A 24,439-nucleotide genomic window follows, 5' to 3' on the forward strand; every position below is an offset into this window, starting at 1 on the left:
ACACTCTGGGAAAGAGCTTGGCAAGTTCTTACCAATATAAATATACGCTTACTACCTGTGATGGTTGATTTTATGTGTTAACTTGACCGGTCCACAGGATGCCCAGATATTTGGTCAAACACTACTCTGGCTGTGTGTGAGAGGGTGTTTGTAAATGAGATTAACACTGGGGGGTGGGGATAGGGGCAGTTGCCATGTCACGGGGATGCATCAAGCAGCCTAGAAAAAAGGCCCATGTGACAAGCCTCCTGCCAACAGCCAATGAGGAATTGAGTCCTCGTTCCGACAGCCCTGTGAGTGTTCAGAGCTTAGATTGGTTCCTCCAGCGCCAGTGAAACCTTCAGATGAGCAGCCCCCACTGACATTTTATCTGCAACCTCATGAGAGACCAGAACCACCCAGCAAAGCCATCCCCAGGTTCCGGAAACTCTGAAACTGCAAGATATAAAAAAGATTTATCGTTGGAAGCTGTTACATTTGGGGACTTGTTCTGTCACAATATGTAACTGATACAGAGTCCTTCTGCCATTGATACTGACACACCTCCCGTAAAATCAACCAAGCCTCTGGAGCACTTTGGGGAAGCACAAGATAGACAGCAATTTGGTGATGAGAGAAATCCCGAGAAACAAGAAGTTTAGAAAGTTGATGTCGGCATGGATGGGAGGCGATGGCTAAAGGAAAGACAAGAAGTGAACAGTGATGGCGGGATGCACAAGACAGAGAACTGAAATAAAAATTGAAGTTCAAATGCCTTAAACAGATGCAGAATTTGGAGGGGAGCTGGGAGAGGAGGTCGTCTTGGTCCCAGACTGTGTGTTGTTCGAAAGTGATCTCACTGATAGCAGGCCCTGTCCGCTCTCGTCCTTGCTCAGTGAGCAGCAACTTGCCTCTGCGCGTCACCTTCTGCCTGATGTACAGGCAGGTACAGACTTTGTGGGCTCAGATGGAGACTGCAGGGCCTTCCAAGTGGTGCCAACAAGGGATACTCCCATCTTAGAGCAGGATGGCAGTTATGACATTAAGGGGTGCGTGCACAGTAGAACAGGACTAGCAGCTCTCTGCTGAATCACAACCCATAGCCTGTGTGTGAGTGGCACTGTAAAGAAGTTTATTAATTATACACTATCAGCAGTAAGAGGGGGTATAGCTCAGGGGTAGAGCATTTGACTGCAGATCAAGAGGTCCCTGGTTCAAATCCAGGTGCCCCCTTCAGGACCCTCTTTTCCTCCTTCAGCTGAACTGACAAAACCAGTTCCATAGAGACCACACTCTAGTCCCCTTACAGGAGGAGGCTGGCTGGAGCCCACGGAACAGCACACTGACGACCATCTCTTCCAATGCAGGATGCAGTCAGGCACTGGGCATGGCCCTGCAGACCAAGGACAAGACCAAATCCATCCCCAACACCCTCTTTGAGGGTCTGTTTCCTGGGACACCCATGGTCCCCTCCCCTAGGACGCCAATTTCATTGTCTTCCAGGGCGCAGTCCAGAGAGAAAAACTACAGGGGTTAATGTAACAGAATTTAACATAAACAACTGTTAACCAGTGCATCAGTTTCTGCAGCTTCTGTAACAAAATACCACAGAGTGGGTGACATAATCAACAGAAAACTTTGTTCTTACAGCTCTGGAGGCCAGAGTCGGAAATCAAGGTGTGAGAGGGCCACGCTCTCTCTGAAGGCTCTAGAAGGTCTTTCCTTGCCTCTTTCCAGCCTCCAGTGTTTGCTGGCACTCCTTGGCATTCCTCGTCTTGTAGATGCATCACTCCAGTCTCTGCCTGTCTTCACATGGCTGTCCCCTCCTGTGTGTCTTTCCACTTCTACAAAAACCCGGGTCATATGGGATTAAGGGCACATGCTTCCCCATGGGGACCTCACCTTAATTAATTCCATCTTTGATGACCCACTCCAAATAAGGACACGTTCCTGGACACTGAGGGCTAGGACTTCAACGTATCCTTTTGGGGGATACAATTCTACCCACAAGAACCAGGAATTAGAACTGAATGGGCTGAAAGGGAAGACTATTATCATGGAAGTAGTTTCTGTAGAAGCAGCCGCCACTGCAGGGTCTGGGGGACAAACACAAGGGGACAAACGTGTTAAATCGTACAAGATTGTGGAGTATCTCTGCGGATCGGCGACTCAGATCTCTAAGGAGACACTAGTGTCCCTCAAGGGTCGTGATGTGGCCGGGCTGTGAGCAGCAAACTGAACATGGCAGCCACCGTTGCTACTGGAATGGACTGTCACTGCCGGGTGACACTGACAGGAAGCCGGAGCAGGCCGGCGGGAGCAAGTGCTTCTTCCTGCTCCAACCTTCCATCCCTGTGGAGCCCATTGGCAGGACCAACCAGGAAGCCACCTGGCAGAGGAGAAGCGTGGTTCACAGACCAGATCACAGAGCAGAGCACAGAGAGGTGGGCTTGGGGCCCTGAGACTGTCACTTCTCCAGCCATTTCTTCAGACGGCTCGTCTCACCCAGCAGTTAGCGGGTTGGACACACGGAGGTTTGGCGCACAGGGGAGGATTGGTCAGCATCCTCGGGTGTGGCGTCGTACAGAGCTCTGGTCCGCATCCAGCCACGTGTGTCCTCGCTCTGAGGTGCTGCGTGCTTGGCCGGGCCATCAGGCATTGAGTCTCTGTTTTCAGGTGCTCAGCACAAAAACCGCAATACAGATGTGACAGCAGACCCTTCCAGCAGTCGGGATGCTCCCCAGGTTACTGCCCTCCTCCAGGGCCTGAAGGTGGAGAGGTCGTGGAGCTGTGGGGCGAGGGAAGCTGTTGCGTCTTCTAATGCTGGAGTGAGTCAGCAGCAGAGCGGGTCTGGCAGCTCAGCCCACCCATGCTGTAGGGGCGTCGGCAGGAGCTCTGGGTGTGTCTGCACAGGGAAAGGGGGTTTATCGGGCCTCACTGGTGTGGTGGGGGTTATTGTTCAGGGGCAGAGCGTTTGACTGCAGATCAAGAGGTCCCCAGTTCAAATCTGGGTGCCCCCAGCACTCTAGTCACTAGCGGTGGTGAAGGGCTTCCAGTTCCCTCTCTTCTTGCTGAAGCCTCACCTGGCCCCCGTGCGTGCTCTCCAATGTGAGCTTGATCTCCTGGCTGGGGGTGAGGCCTGTGTCTTCTGAAGGTCGCCAGAGAGAATTCTGAGATGACCTACAAAGGAACAATGGTTGGACTGCGGGCGACTCTGCACAGGTGCGAAGGAAGCCAGAAGGTAATGCGATGACACATTCCCTGTGCTGAGAGGACATAAGTCAGCTCTGAATTGTCTTCCAGCCAAACTGTTCTGCAAGAACAGACAACGCTAAGAGCTTCCCTCCGAGAGACACTCACTAGGAAAACTGTAAATATATACTTTGAAGTAAAATGAGCCCACATGGGAAGTGTGAGATACAAGAAGGAAAGTTGAACAAAGAAATTGTAAGAGATGTAAGTAAATTAAAAATCGTTGACCATGTAACACAATATTAATGTCCAATTATAAAGTTTTTTTTGAAGATAGAACTAAAATACTGGTTAGCAATAACATATAAGAAATGGGGTGATAACAGTGAAAGTGTTTATGTAATTGGAGAGGAAGATAAAGATATTCATTAACTTAGACTTTTAAAATGTGCATGATTTCTTGGGTATCATTTTAAATGTTGTGGTTTTGCCAGGCTAAAGGGGGTAAGGAAATGTAGGGTCTGTGGCAGTAGTCTCCCTAGACACTCATTAATTCTCATAATTTGTTTATAATTCTTTTGGATTTCCTAATACGCATATTATCACATCATCTAAAAAATGTAAACTTTTCGTTTACTTCTTTCTACTCCATATATATTTCCTTTCCTTTCCTTATTGTTCTAGCTGGGACCTCAAATATAACATTGAGTAAAGGTGTTGCCAGTGGCTTTCTTGTGTCATTCTGATTTCTAACAAAAGCTTTCGACGTGTATGTCACCATTAAGTACAATGTTGTGGACTATACTGTTTGTAAATGGTCTTTATCCAATTAAGGAATTTTCTTTTATTTTTAGTTTGCAAAAAATTTTTTATCATAGATTATGTGAAACTTTATGAAAACCCCTTTCGTGCATCTATTGAAATAATCATATGAGCTTTCTCCTTTAGTTTATTAGCATGGTGAATCACACTTACTGCTTTTTGTAAAATGAAACACACTTTGCGTTCCAGATAATAAATCCAACTTAGTCATGAAGTTCTATCATTTTTATATATTTGTGGATTCAGTTTGATCATAATTTAGTTAATTTTGTGCTATGTTATGAGTAAGAATGGCCTATACATTTTTTATACTGCCCTTGTTGGGTTTAGATATCAAGCCTGTGTTTTAGATGTGTCTTTGGTAAATAGAATATACTAGTTGGTTAGTTGTCTTAAACCAGCATGACAATCTTTGTTTTTTTAATTTTTTAACCTGGTGCATTTAATTTATTTACTTTTAACGTAATTGCTGATGTATTTGTATTCAAATCTGTCACCTTATTCTGTGCTTTTAATTTGTATCACTTATTTGTTTTTATTTCCTCATTCCATCTTTGTTCGATTGATTGAGATTTTCATTATGTCATTATTTTCCCCTGCCAATTTGAAAAATATAAATGCTGTTTCTTCTATTTTAGGAGTTATACTGCATACTCCATATGCATAGTCATTTTTCAAAGCCTATGGTTAACCAGTAACTTCACCCTCCTTCTGGGTAACACACGCCTCTTAGAACATTTTAATGCCATTTACTTCCCTCTCAACTTACAGTAAGTGGTTCTTATTATTCTAATATCCACTTGTACTGCTTGGACAGCCTGTGTTTTATCACAGTGAAGTTCGCTGTAGGCCCCTAACTAGTGTTCATGAGCCTTCAAAGCCACGGAAGCCCATTCCTCTGAGTGTCTGCAGGGCTCACAGACCTACTTGGTGGCTCACGTTTCTCCAGGGCCCCCTCCCTTCCCTGCCGCCAACGAGCGAGTCAGTCAGTGTTTGCTCCACGTGTCCACTGTTGTGGCCAGTGGCTGTTCCTCTTATTAAGCTGCTACTGGGTCTTCCAAGTTGGGGGCATGTTTTTTTCTTGAGTGATTGCAGTTTTCAGCCTAATTAAGTTTCTGGGTTAGAATGTTTTTTATTGGACACTCACATGATATGCCCAAGGGAGCAGAAAGGCGAGCACCTGAGGGACATTACCAAGTGTTACCCACTTGGTGTGTAAATGGCAGCTGGACCTCTGGGTGTGTGTTTCATGCTTTCAGAAGACAAGAAATCATGAATAGGCATGGATGCAGCTGTTTCGTAAGATTCTGCTTACTTCCTAAGCCATCCACCCCAGGTCAGTGGCTCTGTTCTCCTCGAGTAAGGAAGGTGTTTCCCTACATGGCTTCACAAGAATCTTGCTTTAGGTCATCACTAATCAACTTTAAACATCTCCGTTTTCCCCAGAGTTCTTTCTGGCTGACTTCAGGAAGTTGTTACCCTCAAGGAAGCCAGCTACGGTGCAAAGAGCTGGAGTTTTAGAGTGAGAATGACCTGGGTTTTGATATTGTTTCTACCATCATCTGCCATGTTTATGACACCAAGCAAGTCATTTGGACCCTTGGAACCTTATCTGAAACATCAGTGTATATAAGAATTGCTGTACAGAGTTGTATAAAACCACGTATACTATACTATTGGAGCAAGTTAATAGATGTTCAAGGTAATTTTGACTATAGATGATTTTTGCCTAATATGCTGGCTTTATGCTTAATAGTTTGTAGGGAAATAATGCAGGACCAAGATTAGGACTTGAGAGAAGCGAACCAAGGAAACTTCCAGGTAGGGAGAAAGAGGTGCCTGTTAACATACTAGACAATCTGAGGCTGAGAGGCCTGGGAAGCAAAGCACAGAAAAAGAATAATAAATGTGAATGGAGAAAGACAAACAGGAAAAGTAAACGTGTCAACCTCAGAATTTCAGTGGCCATTGGCAGTAAAAATACAAAATAATTTCAACCTATTTACATCATATAAATATAAAAATATTTAAATAATTTAAAAACAACATCCATAATTTAAGCATAGATGGATAATAATCACTTGGAAATTGATGATGTACTTTATATGTTGAAATGTTAACAGTCAATTGAAGTATACGTTATTGTATTTTTAGCATTGCAAAACTAAAATGCTACAGTAATTATTGAGGATTATGGAAGGTGTTGATTCTATATAATAAATGAGACTTTTGAAATAAATAAATATATTAACAGTTAATGTGAATACTGAAAGAATGTTATCGAGATAACTTTAGAAACAGCATTATATCATTTTTGAACATACAAATGTTTATAAAAATATAAATATTAGCACATGACAAAATAATGAAGATTAGATTATATCATAATTCTAATTACTGTAGAATTGTTTGGTGCACTTGCATTCATAACACTAAATAAAAGTCTTTAGAAAATTATGTTTAATTATTTAATTCCATTTAGTCTGTGAATCTTAAAAAGAAAAGTCCTATTGGGTAATTTTTCACATATTAGGAAGATAAATTAAAAGCAGAATGTCAACATGGCTACCTCAAAATTTCACAGGGATGAAAAAAACTCATGTACAACACAGTGAAAAATCAAGTTTGAGACGTGATTAAAAATATATAGAGAACATGGGAAAAAAGTTGAAAGTGTAGATAAAATGAGACACCCAAAATAAATTTGTTCTCTCTAAACAATTAACTTTACAAGAATGCTTTTGATAAAACTATGCCTCATGGTTTGGGATTTGTGAAGACTAATATTTTGTAAAACTTGTAGAAATCATGGCTATAGACTGATAACCATTTTCAGCAGTTGAAGAAAAAGGATTTTTGAAATGTGCCCAAGCTGTGAATTCTACATATTGATTTCTTTTAGAAAATATTCCTAAAAACTTTGTCCTGATTTATATTTTGCTGTGTACAAAAAGGTTAATGAAATTATTAGATATGCTACCACAGTACATGGTACATGTGACATTTGGACATGAAGAATCAACCTTAATTTTTCAGGTTTGACAACACAGAGGATTAATGATTAGTGTAACCATATTTCCACTTTCCTTACTTGATGAAAGATTCCTGGGTCTCACACACATAGTGAATCAAACTTCAAGAAATACTTTATGGATTGTAAAATCAGTAAAGAGAAATGCATGAATTTGTTCCATTGACTATGGAACAAATACAGTGAAGGTTATGAGCACAAGCATACTATAATTTGTTTATACCCTTTAGTTTTATATTCAGAAATGGTTATAGCTTTAAAAAGATTTAATAGAATATAATTGGCTGCAAGCAGAGATTATAGACCACTTCCACAATTTTTCTTCAGCCAATAACAAATTATATGATACACAAGTGAGTATGAAATTGTCTTGTCATGTACATATACAAAATATTTAAACAAGATGGAACAGCACCTATAATGTCCTTCAAAGGCTTATAGAATAAAGAAGGCCTTAATTTTGTATTTTCCAGAGAACATTATGTAGCAATACTTACTACCAAACAGTTTCTTGCATAGAAAGCAGTTTGTTTGTTGAAACTTGCTGAGTAAATTGCTGTGCATACATGATTTCTGCTGAAAAGATTTCCCTTTGATTCTACTCCAGGTAAGATGCTGAAATTGGTGTGCATACAAGGAAAGCAAAGATGCAGGTGGAAACTTCAGTTATTTTCTTAACTTGAAAATCAATTGTTCCATTGTCACATTTATAATCCAAACTTTAAGGACATATTTTTCTCTAGTGATTGTGTATAGCAGCAAGGACAGACAAAAATATTAGAAATTGGAAACCAAAAATGTAAGTGAGCCCGATAATCTTAAATCTACTTCCGAAAATATCATGCATCTTCTTGAAATGGTGCGCAGAACTTCAGTCAGCGAAATTGCTTCAATGAAATGCCATCCCCATCCAAAAAATGTTCAAGACCAAGAATTCAAAAGGAGAAAAGTCTTGGTAATAAGTTCCTAATAGAAAGGAACATTTAGTTAATGGTAGCGATATTACCATTAGTATATTGGCAGAACTAGCCTTGTTGCCCCACAAAACTCAGTTGAAAGTATCTTATTTAATAATGCAAATATCCCTGTTTAATGGCCATGGAGATATCCAGCAGTGAAATTACTGCTCTTGCATTAAAGTCAAACTTTAAAATTCTATTGATTACATTTTAACAATAAAATTATAAAAATGAATTTCCTTTCCAAGAAAATTAAGATTTTTTCTTCCAGAAATTCATTCTGTTATGGTGATATTCTGATGCATAAAATTGCAATTTTTAATTTATCATTTACCATTTTACCAAAATATATATTCAGGTACACCTCAAATTATATACTGCAGATGTAGCTAAGGTCTAAAAATAGCTTAGCAGGTGCCCCAACAGGATGGGTTTCATACTTTTGTGATTTATATACTTTGGCTGTTATGGACATTGCCTCGATTCAGTTGTTGAAATACAGGTTTGGGAGGACTTTGATTCGTGTTCAGCATGTTTGAAATGAGGACTGTTGGAAACTGGGGGTTATGCGGTTGTCAACCGGAAACACAACCTCCACAGATAGATGAAGCGTGCTGCTTCTTTCCTGTCCATTAGCACAGACCCAGCAAACCATAATCTAAATGGTCCGGATGTAAGGACGTCTGTACAGTAAATTCTGGTCCTAACAGGGGCCAGCTGGGAGATGAACCGCTTCACCTTGGAAGCCACGTTTGCAATTTCTGCAAATGGCGACTGTGCTCTTCATCACAGCCCTGTGGCCCTGGGTCAGTCATTCTGACCCGCAAACTCACTTCGGCCCTGCCCGCCCCGAGCTCCCGCATTCCTCCCATTTCCTCCTTTCTGAATTGGGCTGCGTCCCGCCCGAGCGCCTCCTTTCAGGCCGTGGGCCTCCAGGAAGAAAACAGTCCACGGATGAACCCTGGTTTGCGGCTGGCCGCCTAGGCTGCAACCTGTTAAGCTCCCCCGGGCGTGTGAGCAAACAACGCACTCGGTTCCTACAGCAACCACCACGCAGCAGCCGAGCCGGCCCAGCCGGGGGGCGGGAGCGGCCGCCAGGCCGGCAGGGGGCGCGCCGCGCGGCGGAGGGGCGGGCGCGCGGACGGCGCGTCTAGGCCGCGCGCGTGCCGGGGCTGCGCTCGGTGCCCACAAAGCTCCAGCTGAGAGGCCGCTGCGGGTGGACAGCCGCCGAGCCTGCCCGCCACCCGAGCTCTTCTGGCCCGTCGCCCCGCGCTTCTGCCGCGTCTCCGCGCCCCGAGCAGCCGGGCCGGACGGCCGCGCGAGCCCGGGCGGGGAAGGCAGGCCGGGCGGACGCCGCCTGCGGAGAGGCCGGGGGCCGGCCTGTGTGGGACCGTGCGGCGGCGGCCACTCCGGGCCGGGCCGGACAGCGCAGGGCCATGGCCGAGGCGACCCCGGCTCCGGTAAGGGCCGCCCGTGCGCCGAGCGCTGCGCGCCGGGGAGGGTCTGGGCGCGTGGGGCTCTGACCGCGGACCCGCGGGAAGGGAGGAGGGCGGGAAGCACGGCCTGTCAGACGCGGGGCCCGGCGCGGGGCGCAGACCGAGCGGCCGAGCACAGGCGCCCTCGGGGCCCGCCGGCTGGAGTGGGGCCTGAGTGTCGGGTGGGAGCCCCACGCGGAGTGCGGGTCTGGGAGGCTCGCCCCCTCCCTCGCCGGAGACCCCGCGCCTCGGTGTGCGGTCCGGGGCTCCCAGCCCAGCCGAGGTTTCCAGTGCGTGCAGGGCGGGTGTCAGCCCCCTGCAGCCCGCCTGTCGCAGGACGGTGGGCTTGGTGTGGCGTTTTTTTCGTCCGCCCTCCGCCAGCTGTGGGCGCCGTCCACACACACACGCACACACACACACACCCCACACCCCGCAGATGCGGCGTGACCGGAACAAGCGCTTAGGCGTGTGGAAGGACTGCGTGAGGACAGGGATTCCCCGGTGCCCAGCGCATGACCGTGCCGGACCCACAGGAGACCTTCTGTCGTTGCTTTCGAGTGAATGACGGGTGCCAGGGCCGAGCGTGGGATTGCCTTGCGTGTGGTTATTCGTTCAGAGGACGTTGCCTGTAGGCCTGCGGTCCCACGCCCTCTGCCAGTTGCTGGGGCTGCAGATGACCAAGACGGGCCCTGCACTCGAGACCCAAGCAGAATGAGCCGGGACTAAGCAAGTGACATAGGACTGAAAAGTATGCCTTGGATTTGCCAACTGAGAAGCCTGGGGTCCCCCCCGCGAAGAGCCATGTTAGTGGGTCAGGAGCCAGACTGGGCTACTGAGCAGTGACTGGAAAGAGGAAAAAAAAAAGCAGACGAAAAAGAAGGAGCAGCAGCCATGGGGTGGGGAGCAGAGCAGAGCAGAGGGAATGCCATCTCTGTCCTTGGACCTCTTTTTCCTTTTCCAGTCTTTGTTTAAAATATGGTGGAGGTGCTCACGTATCTGTGCCAGCCCTGTCCAATGGAAATATGATGGAAGCCATATAAAACTTCCTATTTTCTAGTGATGTGTAAAAAGTAAAAAGAAATAGGTGAAATTAATTTTAATGATCTATTTTATTTTACCCAATGCACACCACATACTTCAATGTGCAATGAAAATTAAGAAATTAACCACATTTTACATTTCCCCCCCCATACTAAGTCTTCAAAATCTGGTGTGTATTTTATACTCACAGCGTATCTCAATCAAAATAACCACATATCAAGTGCTTAACCGCCACAAGTGGCTCCCATATTGAACAGTGCAGGTCTAGCTTATGGAAAAGAATCAGGAGAGATTGAAATATTGACCATAAAAAAGAGAAGAGAACAATGCACCTAAAATTGTTGAAGAAGTTGGCATTCGGAGCGTGAGTGGAGAGGTTAGTTTTAAATAGGATGAACCTTTCTCCTGGGGGACAGAAAGAAGAAATCATGGGTTAAGTTACTAATGAGTTTGAAGTGGGAAGGAGTGTGAAGAAAAAGAAAAAGTTGAGAGAGTTGTGGTGTAATTACTCTAACTTCTCCATGTCATCTCTTGAGAGTGACGGGCCCCACGGTGACCACAAGTCTTCCTTCTCAATGTGTTCTCTGCACCAGCAGCATTGGTGTCACCAGGGAGCTTGTTAAAAATGCAGAACCTCAATTTTCCTCTCAGACCTACTGAATCAAAGCCTGCATTTGAATGAGACCTCCAGATGACTTTTATGCACACTGAGTTTGAGAAGCATTGTAATAAAAGTTTAAGCACAGGGCCGGGAGTTTGTAGCGGCCCCTGCATGGAATGGGAAAAGAAACATGGGGGCGTCAGGCAGTGTGGAGTCCCCCCCTGAGCTGAGAGACCATTGGTGTGTAGTGACACCAGGTTACCCGGTTGTGGGACTTCACAGCCTGCACACACGACTCGAGAATGAGAACGACTGGACTGATTCGAACCTGGAGGTTTGCTGAGTGAAGGAAGTTTTGCTGAGCAAGACGGATGAGTGAAGGAATTGAAGGTGACTGAAGTGATCCGTCGAGGACGAGGAAGAATGCAAAGCCTGGAGCAGGCAGATCAACCAGGAGCAGACGGAGTGGTCAGGGTTTAGTGGCATTGCAGAGCCGCTGACGTGAGAATAAGATGGTAAACTCGAGAGGTGGGAGATGGTGGCCAGAGCCGGTTATGAAATACATCGTCATGTCCAACCCATTTCTTGTAGTGGTGTCTTCTTTTTATGCCCTGTTTCAATGTATATTCTGTAAGGGGCCGCCTATTATTTTCCTGGAAAAGGTAATTCAAAAAGTTACTTATATAGGCCAAAGTTTGCTAGCCTGAAAATTCAGTGTGGATTTCTAGTTCTGCCCTCTGGAGTTAGCACAGTGTGAGATTAAACAAGTCTGTTCTGCCTTCTGTTTTGTAACCCATACACATTTGAAAATAGCTGTCATGTTTTCTCCAGACTCAACCTTCAAAGCTTGTTCAGCTATTACAGAATGGTGCGGTTGTGGTTTGTAAGCAGGGTGGTGGACAGGGCCAGAGCTCAAGTCAATAAGGGGTTTATCAAGGGCACTGGGCTCGGCGAAACCCGGGAGATCCTGGGGCACGTAGGCCTTTCCCACAGACAGAGGCAGCAGCAGCTTGAGCCTGTGCACGACTGGCATCCCAGGGAATATGCCAGGCTGCTGCTTGATCCCATTTCACTCGCTCACTGTCTTACCTGATCCGTCCCTGACCCACTGTAGCAGTTCTCTTGGCTTTTGATGCCAAAGAGCTCCATAAAGACGAGGCTTATGCAGACAGTACGAAAACTCGATTTAGTTCATCTCAGCTGGCTAGTTACGCAGTCCTTATGTGATCTGAGTTTGGATCAGGGCTCCTTCTAATACTCAGTGTCTTGTCTCGTGTCTCCACTGCACAGACTTCTGAATGGGACTCCGAATGCCTTACATCCCTGCAGCCCCTTCCTCTCCCCACACCGCCCGCAGCAAACGAGGCACACCTGCAGACTGCAGCCATCTCCCTGTGGACAGTGGTGGCCGCTGTGCAGGCTATAGAGAGAAAGGTAGAGGTCCACAGCCGGCGACTCCTGCACTTAGAAGGACGGACGGGAACAGCCGAAAAGAAGCTGGCCAGCTGTGAGAAGACAGTGGCCGACCTCGGGAACCAGCTGGAGGGCAAGTGGGCCGTGCTGGGGACCCTGCTGCAGGAGTACGGGCTGCTCCAGAGGCGCCTGGAGAACCTGGAGAACCTGCTGAGAAACAGGAACTTCTGGATCCTGCGGCTGCCCCCGGGCATTAAAGGAGACATCCCAAAGGTAGTCCCTTCACTTGCAGCTGGAAAGTGGTACCGCTGGTCTTTGAACTGGTCGTAAGGGTAGCCTGGGTCAGTCAGACTGAAGGAACCATGAAGCTGCTTTGTGTTCATCTATTTGGGAAGCAGCCCATGTTCAATGTAGTGATCATTTTCAGTGTCACACTTCAGGCTGGGAAGCTCTCCAGTACACAGTGGGCCATTTGGCAGATGGACTTTTTTTCTCTCTTTTGCTTTCTCCTACTCATTACCCCCCAAGTCACTTTGTTCTTTGTTAACCTGTCTGCCGCAATCTTGGTGTGGAAACTAAATTCACTGTCATTTAAATCAGTCCATTTGAATTTGTTGGCAATTCTGGTGAACAAGTTAGAGGGTGGACTGGGAAGGGATGTAGAGTAAATGGTCACTGTAAGGCTTTGGGGTGACCTGTAGGTCTGGGGTGGACATAGACCTTGTCAGCACCCTTCGCAGAAGTGTGCGGGCCCAGCCTTTCGGAGGGAATAGCCCAGAAAACAACAGAAATAAACTCCATTCTTAAGCTGTGGAAGGCAGCCTGGAGGCAGCCAGTTCCCAGGCCTGCCCATTTATTTATTTACTTATTCAACAAATACCTCTTGAACCCTTCACTGTTTTGCTTGCTATCTGCATGCTGAAGGCACAGGAGTGAACAATTACCGTAAGCTCCCCTGGAGCTTAAATTTTAGGGGGAAAAGAAAGATCATATAAACAAACAAGAAAATGAGTACATCAAGTACTTTGACAAAAATGAAAGTGCTATCTGGCGATTTATTTTAGACCGGATGTCAGAGAAGGTCTCATAAAGGAGCTAATATTTAGCCTGAGACTGAATGACAGGGAGGGCCCAACGGTGAGAAGCTCTGCAGAAGAGCCTTCTGGCAGAAAGAATGCCTAGTGCAAAGTTTCCAAGGTGCAGACAAACTTGGAGCGCCGAGGGAGAGAAAAGGGCAGGTGGCAGGTATGCAGTGAGTAGCCAGGGGCGTGACTACAGACATGGGTCGGGGTTAGGTCGGTTGGGGCTGTGCTTTTCAGCTCCAGCCGCAGGTAGGAATCAGCTGGAGGGCTTTTACATTTTGATGGCCATCACACAGAGAGAGTCTGATTCACTAGGTCCAGAATGGGGCCCAGGCATGAATAATTCCAAAGCTCCATAGATGATTCCAATACGTGACTTAGTTTACGAACCACTGATGTAGGGCATTGCAGACCAAGGTAAGGAATTTGGATTTTATCTTAGTGCTTCTAAGGGAAGAAATTGGAGGGTTTTAAGCAGAGGAGTTACATTTTCAAAGACTCTTCAGCTATGTGAAGAATGTATCTTGGGGGTAAGAACAGAAAGAAGCAGGGAGAAAATAAGGCAGCTGTAATAGTTGGAGGGGTGAGCGAGGCTTGGATGAGGGTAGCAGTAGTGGGCATGAAAACACGTGGACAGAGTCAGGATGTTTCGATGGTAGAGCTGACAATAGGACTTACTGATGGGAAAGAGGAAATGAGGAATCAAGAACAGCAGTAATTGTAAGTTTCCTGTGTGGTAATTCACTTAGAACTTACTGTTCTAAATGCTGTGGTTACTTTCAGCGGAACCCTGACTCGTCCGTGATCATATCGTTACTAGGTGTCAATGACGGAGCTGTATTGTAACCCACTTGGCTCCAGAGCAGAGGCTCGTCACCACATTAGGTTCGGTGACTCAGGCTGTTGGCCTGTGCTGAGATGGGGACCACCTGGGGTGGGAAGGCATTAGTTCTCCTGAGGCAGTGTTAGGTTTGCGATGCCTGGGATGCATTCAGGAGACGTGGAAGTGGGCTTCCCCTGAAGCTCAGCGGTGAGAAGTCGTCGTTGATGTGTAGCTGTATTGTAAGTCACCAGCCTGGGCCTGGTTCCCGCAGAGAACGTGGGGGAGCCAGAGAAAGGATCCCAGGACCCTGTTCCCGGGTGGGAGGAGCCAGCAGAGGAGGTGGGGTAACGGGGGCAGGAGAAAACGCACCTCAAGGAGAGGTTGTCGTTTGGGTTGAGTGAGTATGGGTGTCACCCGGAGGCCTAGAAAGATGAGGATAGTGAATGTGGTTTGGCAGCAGAGACCTCGCTGGTCACCTTGCCCAGCGTTGTTTCAGTGCGGTGGTGGGGACAGGAGACTGAATGCAGCGGGCGGAGAGTGAAGGGGAGGAGAAGAAAAATGGAGACAGTGACCATAACCGACTCTCCAGGAGGACACAGCTGGGAGAGTCGTCAGAGTCAGTGTGTGAGAGAATCTTCCCCATGCTGTGTTTTCCTGGTGTAGCTGGAGCCCCTACAGAGGTTCTTGGGGGTAATTTAAATTTAGCATTCGCCATAAGAATAGCAGAAAAGGTAGGTTAAAGTTACTTACTGTCTTACCTGGATAAATAGGTAACAAAATCATATCTAAAACAATGCTGTGATTTCCCTTAAAGATTTCTTTTTTTTTATATCAAATTACATTTTACTTTATTTTATTTTCAAAGATTTCTTAATGAAGTTAGAATATATTGAAGACTTAGTAGATTGATGTACAGGAAGTAAACTTTTGTGTCCTTACTTTGTTGAAAATGCTCTCAATTCTGCCCTTACTTGGATTTCCAACTTCAAAATAATTTTCCCTCAGAATTCTTTTCTTAATTTTTTACCTTGTGGTAAAATACACAAAACATGTACATTTTAACCATGTTTGAGTGCACAGTTCAGCGGCACTGAGTACATTTACATTGTTGTGCAGCCATCGCCATCATCCATCTCTAGAACTCCCCAAACTGAAACTCTGTCCCCGTTAAACAACTCCCTGCTCCCTCTCCCGCCAGCCCCTGGCAACCACCATTCTGCTGTATGTCTCTGTGAATTTGGCAACTCTTATAAGTAACATCGCACCATATTTGTCCTTTTATGGCTGATTTATTTCACTGACGGCTTCCAGGTTCATCTGTGTTGTAGCCAGAATTTCCTTCCTTTTTAAGGCTGAATAATATTCCAGTTCGCTCAGAATTTTAACAGCATTGGTCCTTTGTCTCACACTATCAAATAACATTAATGAAAAGTTTGTTACCAAATCAATTCTCACTTGCTTGTGAGAAATTATTTTTTCTCTCTGGAAGCTTTTATCTTCTATTAGTACTTATTTTTCTAAACTTTACTGAGGATATGTCTGGGTGTAAGTCTTTTTAATTTGTGTTGGGCACTTGATGTGACCTTTCACTCAGAAGACTGGTATCTTTTTAGCTCTGGGAAATTTTCTTCAATGAATCTATTTTTATATTATTTCCTCCCTCTCCCCATTTTTTTCTGTTCTCTTTCTGGAACTACTGCTTGACAGGTGATGGATTATTATCTCTGTCTCTTAAGTTTTCCCTGATATTTTTCAACTTTTTAACTAGAATGCTATGACCTTCCCATCTAATTTTTATTAATGATTATATATTTAATTTTCAAGAATATTTTCTCCTTTTTAAAAAGCAGCCTGGATTTTTTTAATGAATGCAATATCTGTTTGAATTTCTCTGGGAATGTGTATTAGGTTTGAGTTTTCATGTGTTTTTTTCCTCTAAGATCATTTGTAGTCTTTGTTCATCTTGGTGCTGTTAGGTTTTTGTTTTTTCTTGTTTTTTTAATTGGTGAATATTGGGGAACAGTGTGTTTTTCCAGGACCCATCAGCTCCACGCCAAGTTGTTTTCACTCTAGTTGTGGAGGGCACAGCTCACTGGCCCATGTGGGAATCGAACCGGCAACCTGGGTGTTACGAGCTCGCGCTCTCAGCAACTGAGCCAACCTGCCACCCCTAGGGTGTTCTTTTTAATACTGAGTAATCCTTGGTTGTGTATTCATATTTGTAATGAAGGATTTGACTGATTAGTAAGTTAATTATAGGAAGCTGGCATGTCTTCTCAGCCACCGCCTAAGTCTGTTTAGCCAAAGGATCTTTCCTTTGCAGGGGAGGGCTGGCTCCATCCGTGCTTGATATAGGTGGGCTTCACTATAAGATGCTGTGTTAAAGAGCAAATAAGTAGGCAGTGCTGGGAGCACCCAGAAGCCAGCAGGAGGCGTGGTCTGAGCTCTCAGCACCCATAGTGGGCTCCCATGCTGTCTCCATGGTGGTTGGTACTTTTCTTAGAGATGCGGTTTGTGGTTTCAGCTTTGGCGTGAGTGCTGCTGCTACCTCTCTCTGTCAGGGCTGATGAGGACGACAGTGAGGAACCCCTACTATTCTAAAGATAGACCTTCCAACTGCAGTTTCTAAGCACCTTCACTCCTGCTCAGTGCACGCTGGCTTTGAGGTTGGAATTCCCTAGATGCCTCAACTACAGTCCCTCTTGTGCCTCCTGAGAGAGGTGCAGCTTCCTCATGCACCTCGGGCCGCAGCCCACGCCATTCTCAGGGTCTCAGTGAGAAACTCACGAGAAACTCTGGTCTCATGGAAGGAGAACTGACTCTGGGTGGTGAACACACAATGTGATGTATAGATGATGTAATATAGAATTGTACACCTGAAACCTATGTAACTTTACTAACAATTGTCACCCCAATAAACTTTAATTAAAGTTAAAAAAAAAACAACAAAATACAAAACAAAACGACAAAAAAACTCTGATCTAGCGATGGACTCTCCTTCTCAGTCTTGGTGCTGTTATGGATCTAGTCCTCTCGGTCTTCCTGTCATTGCAGTGAACGGTGGGAGGGCAGGGAAGGCCCTGTGTGCTTTGTTCACAGCCTTGAACCCGCAGCCCATCCCAGGCCTTTATTTTTGTCATCATTTTATCATAATGTTGATGTTGTGAGCTGTCACAAGTCTTTTGTGTAGTGAAGTTAGATAAAAATCAACTCTTGAGTATCTACATTTGTCCTGAGCCCAATGTTAGGTGCCAAGCAAGATGTAAAAATGAGCAATTTATGGTTCTAGCCTCCAAGGAACAACATTTCTAGTGGGGGAAAAACATGACACAAATGAAACAGAGAAAAGAAACCCAATTGCCTCATAGTATTGTATAGACCTTGGAATCTTAAAGGATATGTTAAGTTTATGAAGATGAATATGAATCTTTTTAATGAATTTTTTTAAAATTAAAGTTTATTGGGGTGACACTTGTTAGTAAAGTTACATAGGTTTCAGGTGTACAATTCTGTATTACATCATCTATATGTCACACTGTGTGTTCACCACCCAGAGTCAGTTCTCTTTCCATCACCGTATATTGGATCCCCTTTACCCTCATCTACCACCCCTCTCACCCTCTGATAACCACTAAACTTATTGAATTTTTTTAATTTTGAAAAAAGTGTGTATATGTTAGTTACCAGGAGTCAGTCTTGTTCACTGATTTTCCTCTTTCCATAGCATCCTGTTTTTATTTTATGGGTATAATATCTCTTAAATCTTTGTGGGAATACTAATTAGGTGTTTTTGGTTTGTTTGTTTGTTTGTTTTAATTCTATTGCCTAGGCATTTCTGTTTTTTTCCACGGACATTTCTTCCCTCTCTTAGTCTTGTTCATGTGGCAGACTTTCTCTAAATGGTTTGATTGATGCTTCGTAGCCAGCTCATATTTAAGAATAAAACTGTTGAAGGCTGTCAGGTGGAAGGCGGAAGAGCTAGCCGCCGTGATGGGGAACAGCTAAACACCAGCCTGGGGAGAGCTTCATGCCAGCAGACAGAGTCCATACTTGATACTTTCAATTCCCCAGGCAACTTTTGTGTGTGCGTGTGTTTTGTTTTTTGTTTTTTTAACAGAAGAACCTTCCAGTTTTTATCTAGGGATAAGTGACTAGCTTTAGACAAGACTATGCTGGAAAGTGGGGGTGATTCTGTTCCATCTGTGACATTTCCCTATGTGAAACCTTGACTCCAGTGAGACAGAATGCCTAAGTGTCCGCTGAATGCACGCTCGTTTTCCATGCTTAAATGTTTCTCCTCTTCCCATGAGGCCTGTTTATAACTTCCCTGTCTTTGGGGACTGGCCAAAGTCCCACCTCTTCTAGACTCACCCGAGCCCCAGCAGCTCTATTTCTAAAATTTCTTGTCCACGTCATTAATTTGAATATAGTCATACACTCCTTTTAAGTAAAAACCTTATTTTTATCATCCTGGTGCTTGGGATAAGCCTTGTACTTAGTGAATATTCAGAATATGTGGTCTTACTTGAATTAAATGCTGCTTCACATTTGCACCCATCTCTGTGAGTGGTTGTTTTTAAGTAATGTTCCCCACCTTCCCAAAATTTACAGCCCTAGAGCTATTTCCTTTCTTCTTGAAAACATTGTCAACTCCTAGAGGGTGAATCTGTGTCTTAAGTTTTTCCTTTATCCTTTCAGCATCTCACATAGTTTTTTATAACTAGCAGGCACTCAGTAAAGATTTATTGCATGATTGAATTGCAGTGGGAGGGACTAACCTCAGTGTGATTGTAATTTCAGGTGCCTGTGACATTTGATGATATCTCCATCTACTTTTCCACTCCAGAGTGGGAAAAATTAGAAGAATGGCAAAAGGAACTTTACAAGAATATCATGAAGGGCAACTACGAGTCTCTCATCTCCATGGGTGAGGCTAAGTCGGCACCTTTTGAATGAGGTGACAGCAGCTCCAAGAGGGCTCCGAACAGTCCCTTTTCCTCCAGGGGTCCCCATTTTCACTCTGTCCTCGTTCTGCTTCTAAACCAAAGATTTCCAGTTCACCCTTGCTTAATAGGAAACGCAATCTCTCCTTATCATAGGGCAGCGAATGAAGGTCAAGGTTATGGGTGTTCCAGCTGCAGTGATTTCCATGGCTGTCCTTCACTTTGAAAGGGCCTTGCCCCTCCCCCCTTGAGGCACACTGTCACTTACTCGTCCGTGCTGAAGTAGCACATGTGACTTTCCCCACACATTACTTCTCCTTCTACCTGCCTTCCTAATAGATTTCATCCATAGTTGGAGGTGAATGGGTGGGGAGAAGTGATCTAGAATCTAAAAGAAATTCCCCTGGACTGTGGACCTCAAAGCCTTCATTAGTTGATGGCAGCTGGTTGTCATTCTCATTTATCTTTTTATCATTCCCCCTTTCCCTTCTTCCTCTCCTAGATTATGCCATGAATCAACCTGATGTCTTATCTCAGATTCAGCCAGAAGGAGAACATAATACAGAGGACCAGGCAGGGCCAGAGGAAAGTGAGATTCCCCCTGACCCCAGTGAAGGTAAGTGGGAGAAGAGATTATCCACTCCTTGTTTTCCTGTTTAGCACTTAGGAAGCAGGGCTAGCGGCTTCTAGAGCCTCTCAGTGCCAGGCCTACGAGACAGTGACTGGATCTCAGGCGTTTAAATAGGAAAGAGCTTAGAGATCACCTTGTGCCATGCCTTCACCCATCAGTACCACACATCTGAGGGCTAGTAATGGCATTCCATGACAAAGGTTCTGATACCTAATTAGTTAGTAAAATAAACATGTCCTGTCCTTAGACGGCAGCGGAAGCAGTGGTGCTCGTTTGGAGGGAAACGGCTTCTGGGAAATGTACGTCTGAAGTGCTGGAGGGGCTGGAGGTCTGCATAGTCCTCAGAGATTCACTTACCCAGCTGACCCCAAAGTGGTCTTTGCCTGGGGTGGGAGCCAGCTATCATTAATTAACCCTCCCTAACATTGTTGGTTGGCAGCTGTTTGATGCCGTGTGGGAAGGACTGCTAGCAAAGTCCAGTTGTATTGTTTCTCAAGTCCCACCTCTGCTATCTGAAAAATTTCACACCGTCTCTGTTCTTTGCTGGATAGAAAGCTCATAAAAAGTTCATCCTCCAGGTATCTCTACTAGAAGAACTTATGTTACAACCCCCCTGTCCCACACACTGTTTTTTTTGTCTAACATTTTATTATGAAAATTTTCAAACAATCAGAAAAGTCCTAATAATTTTACACCTAGATACCTGTCACCTAGATTCTCCCACTAACATTTTACTGTACTTCCATGTCACGTATGTACCCATCTCTGCACATCCCTTTATCCATCCACTCATCCTATTTTCAATGTACTTCAAAATCAGGACACACAAATAATACATTTCCCCCTAAATAGTTCCGCATGAATATCATTGACCTAGAGTTCAGTATTTGTTTATTTTTTTCATTTGAGGTAAATCTCACATACAATGAAGTGCTCAGCTCTTAAGCGAACATGCTCTCTGAGGTATGCATGTATCTACCACACGTTTTTTTTAAGAATGTTTGGGTGATGGTATGTAGGCAACATAACAGGTCGAGTCTGATTAATATCTATGTCATGGACGTACGTAATGAGTCTAAAATCATATCACAAATAAAGATGGGTGACTTGATTACAGAAAGATTCATTATTGGAAATGACTCCTTAGGTTACTTTATTAGTTACCTGACATGGCTATAAATGCAAGTATAAATCAGTGTGTCCTTTTTTTTCGGGGGACAAATGGAACAAGAGGTAAGTAATTTGGTTTTGTAATGATTCATGAAAGTTTCATTTACCTGTCATCGTATCAGTTTGTTTTTACCTTGGTTTTTAAGATTCCATTTGTGGGTAGTCAACCTATGTACATTAATACATTTTTACTTAAAGATAACAAACAGTATAAGCATTGAATTTATTTAATACTCCGGTTTGATTCTTTATCATTTTAGCTTTCATTGGTGATTAACAGCCTAGATACTTACCAGAATTTGAGGATAGGAGTCATATGACTCCAACTGATGGATATATATCATTTTTAAAAAACCCTAAAATGTGTCTATCTTTTTATTTCCCTCCTTTTATGTGTAACTATGTATTTGAGACTTTTATTAATTCAATGATTTTTCTCTGTGTTGCTAAAACTGTCAAGTTGGCAAGTGAGAAGACTTCAGATTGTCTCCTGTGTCCTTCCAGTACTGCCTCAATTCTTGTTTTCTTTAAAAAAAAAATTCCGGGTTGTGTTGGGGGTCCCCAAAACCACCTCCAGGTTTGGTAATTCGCTAGAAGGACACACACAGCACTCAGCATATTCTCATGCTCAAGGCTAAGATTTATTGTAGCAAAAGGATACAAAGCAAAATCAGCAAAGAGAAAAGGCACACAGGGCAGTGTGGAGGAGCCCAAGGGCGGCGTCCCGAGTTCAGTGCAGTCTCACAGGACACACGAAATTCCTCCAGCAAGAGTTGTGACAACACTGGCAGCGTGTTGGCTCCCAGAGAAGCTCATTAGAGACTCAGGGCCCAAGGTTTTCATGAGAGCTGATCATGTCGGTGTCCTCTGCCGAGCACAGACACAATTCCAGATGCCCAGAAGGAAAGCGAGTGGTCAGCATCCATCGCCCTGGCACATAGCTTAGGCCCAGGGAGGCCGGCTCAGCATTCCGGGAACGTCCTAGGAACTCTGCCAGCCAAGGGCCAATCTTGCAAGCAGGACTTTCTAAGGATAGGCAGTCTCACACCTGCTGTGTTAACACAGCCCTGTTTTAGAGTTTCCTTGTCCTAACCCATTGAAAAAGTCCTGGTTCCTTTCAATGGCCAATAATATTAGACAGTCTGGTCATTAAGGCGCATAAGAGATTGTTTCACATGAATACTAGGTGGAGGACACTAATTCTATTTCTGTGGAATAGTCGTTGATGCCTAGTATCTTAGAAAAAATTACGGACAATTAGTAGAGAATAGTAAGTAGTGAATGGGAGAATACAGAAAAATATAAACTTGAGATTTTTCTGAAATTCTTCTTTATCTCTATTACTAGGCCCAAACTGCAGACCAGCTGTGTGTATGTGTCCATTATTTTCAATATTGTGTCCATTAGTTTTAATATTGAACTCCAATTTTTTGGAATTCTTTGGAGAAAAACTTGACCCAAGATGTTCCAATATAATAATTACTGAAAGTCAATTAACTAGCCCTTCTGGTTCGGAAGCCATGGACTCAAGGCAAGATTCTAGAATGACCCAAAAGTAAAATAAATTCATTTCTACACCTTGTGATCCTGGGGAGACTTCTCTGACCATTTTCATTTCAGAAGCATTGCCGTTATCCCATGTTTAGCCCTGGTCACTCTGCCCAGCAAGACCATCTTTTCCTAAACAAAATTAGCGATTAAGGCACATCTCAATGGGATAATCCTTTTATTTTAGTTTTTCCTTTTTGAGCATAAGAATCATCCTGGAAATGATACAACTTAGAGGTTTTAAGTTATTAGACATACGAGTGCTTAACACAGTCAGCTGGCTGCGTTACAGCCCCACACCTGTTTCCCAGCAAGTTCCAAGAAATGTTTTTATATTTTCACCAAGGGTAGTCTCATGTAGCAAGCATTTTCTTATTGTCTGCTTAAGAACTCAGATCTCAGCACCAGTTTTAACTGACTTAATTTATTACACCTTTGTACACCCAGAACTCAAGGTTCCAGCTGCTTTCAGCCATCATGTTTAAAACACACACACACACACACACACACACACACACACAAAATCAGATTTCCTCATAGTTAAATAACATTCAGCCAGTGTAGACATTACAATTTTGTATGTTCTTGTGATCAGCGTTTCTCTTTCTTTTTTTTAAATACGGAGGGCGCAGCTCACTGGCCCATGCGGGGATCAAACCGGCAACCTTGGTGTTATGAGCACCATGCTCTAACCAACTGAGCTAACTGGCTGCCCCTGCCTTTCTATTTTTAACCACCTCTCACACCTCAGCATTTATTGACTTTCTTTTACCTGATCAGTGTGCAGTTTTTCTCTGTTCTTTGGCTTTCTCCAAAGCCTGCTGCTTGCGTGAACCAATGATTTTACTTTCATTTTGTGTCTCTCTAAGTATCCACTGTTGGGATTCGTCAGGCTTATGAGGAATGTGCTTTGAGTGCTTGTGGTGACCTGGCTGGCAATTGCCATACTGTCACCACACAGGTATCTGTGTTAGGATTCAAGTTCTCCTGCTCCTTTTATTTTACATCCAAAAGGTCCTCAGGTTATACACTCCTACTAGACTGTAGTAGATATAACCGTATGCTGTGCATACTATGACTGTAGTGGTGAGAACCAATTATTTAATGAAATAAATATTTACTTAGTTGTACAAGTGACCAGAGGAACTTTTAGCATCGTTCTTCAAAAAGGATGGTTAGCTTCCTGGGGTTTCCCAAGTTCAGTGAAAATATACTTAGCCCGTGAGCTGTAATAACAACAGCCGCTTACATTTCTGGAGAACTGGCTTGTTTTGTTTCGTTTTTTTTTTAGCCCCCCATAGCCTTTATGGTTGGCTGCTGACTAATATTGTTAGACAAGATTGGAAAGAATCCAAGGGCCCATCAATAGGGGACTCTTGAATAAACAGCGGTAGAACTACACAGCTATGAAAAGAAATGAGAATGATCTCTGTAAGCTCCTGGGAACAGATGTCCAGAATATATTGTCAAGTCAAAAATCAAGGTACAAAACAGTTTGTGTAGTGTACCACATAAAGAGGGAAAATACTAAGATGTGTATGTAGTTGCTTATATTATCACAAAGAAACAATTGAAGAGTAAAGTGAAACCCAGTAAGGATGGCTACCTATTCAGGGAGAGAGAAACTACAGGTGGAAGCTAGCCCTCTCTGAATGTACTGTATTTTATAGTTTTGATTTTGGAATCTTGTAAGTATTTTACATAAGTAAAAACACTTTTTTAAATCAAA

At 44.1% G+C, this 24,439-nt stretch overlaps 1 protein-coding gene and 1 non-coding gene across 16 annotated transcripts in view; both read left to right on the forward strand.

Moving 5' to 3' along the window:
• Positions 1–24,439, forward strand: part of ZNF398 (zinc finger protein 398) — a 48,766-nt gene that overhangs the window by 15,339 nt on the left and 8,988 nt on the right. For 14 of the 15 annotated variants that reach the window (XM_074315199.1, XM_074315196.1, XM_074315198.1 and 11 more), the window contains 3 exons: positions 12,391–12,786; positions 19,219–19,345; positions 19,864–19,977. In XM_074315199.1, the coding sequence (XP_074171300.1) occupies positions 12,391–12,786; positions 19,219–19,345; positions 19,864–19,977 (637 nt within the window). Of the gene's footprint in view, positions 1–9,127; positions 9,444–12,390; positions 12,787–19,218; positions 19,346–19,863; positions 19,978–24,439 lie in introns of those variants that run through there. The other variant, XM_019739364.2, reaches the window with a different exon arrangement.
• On the forward strand, positions 1,141–1,212 carry TRNAC-GCA (transfer RNA cysteine (anticodon GCA)). The gene has a single exon. It is a non-coding gene; the product is annotated as a tRNA-Cys (tRNA).

This window comes from Rhinolophus sinicus, linkage group LG11, assembly GCF_036562045.2.
Source record: "Rhinolophus sinicus isolate RSC01 linkage group LG11, ASM3656204v1, whole genome shotgun sequence".
In the NCBI taxonomy this organism is placed as follows: Eukaryota; Metazoa; Chordata; class Mammalia; order Chiroptera; family Rhinolophidae; genus Rhinolophus; species Rhinolophus sinicus.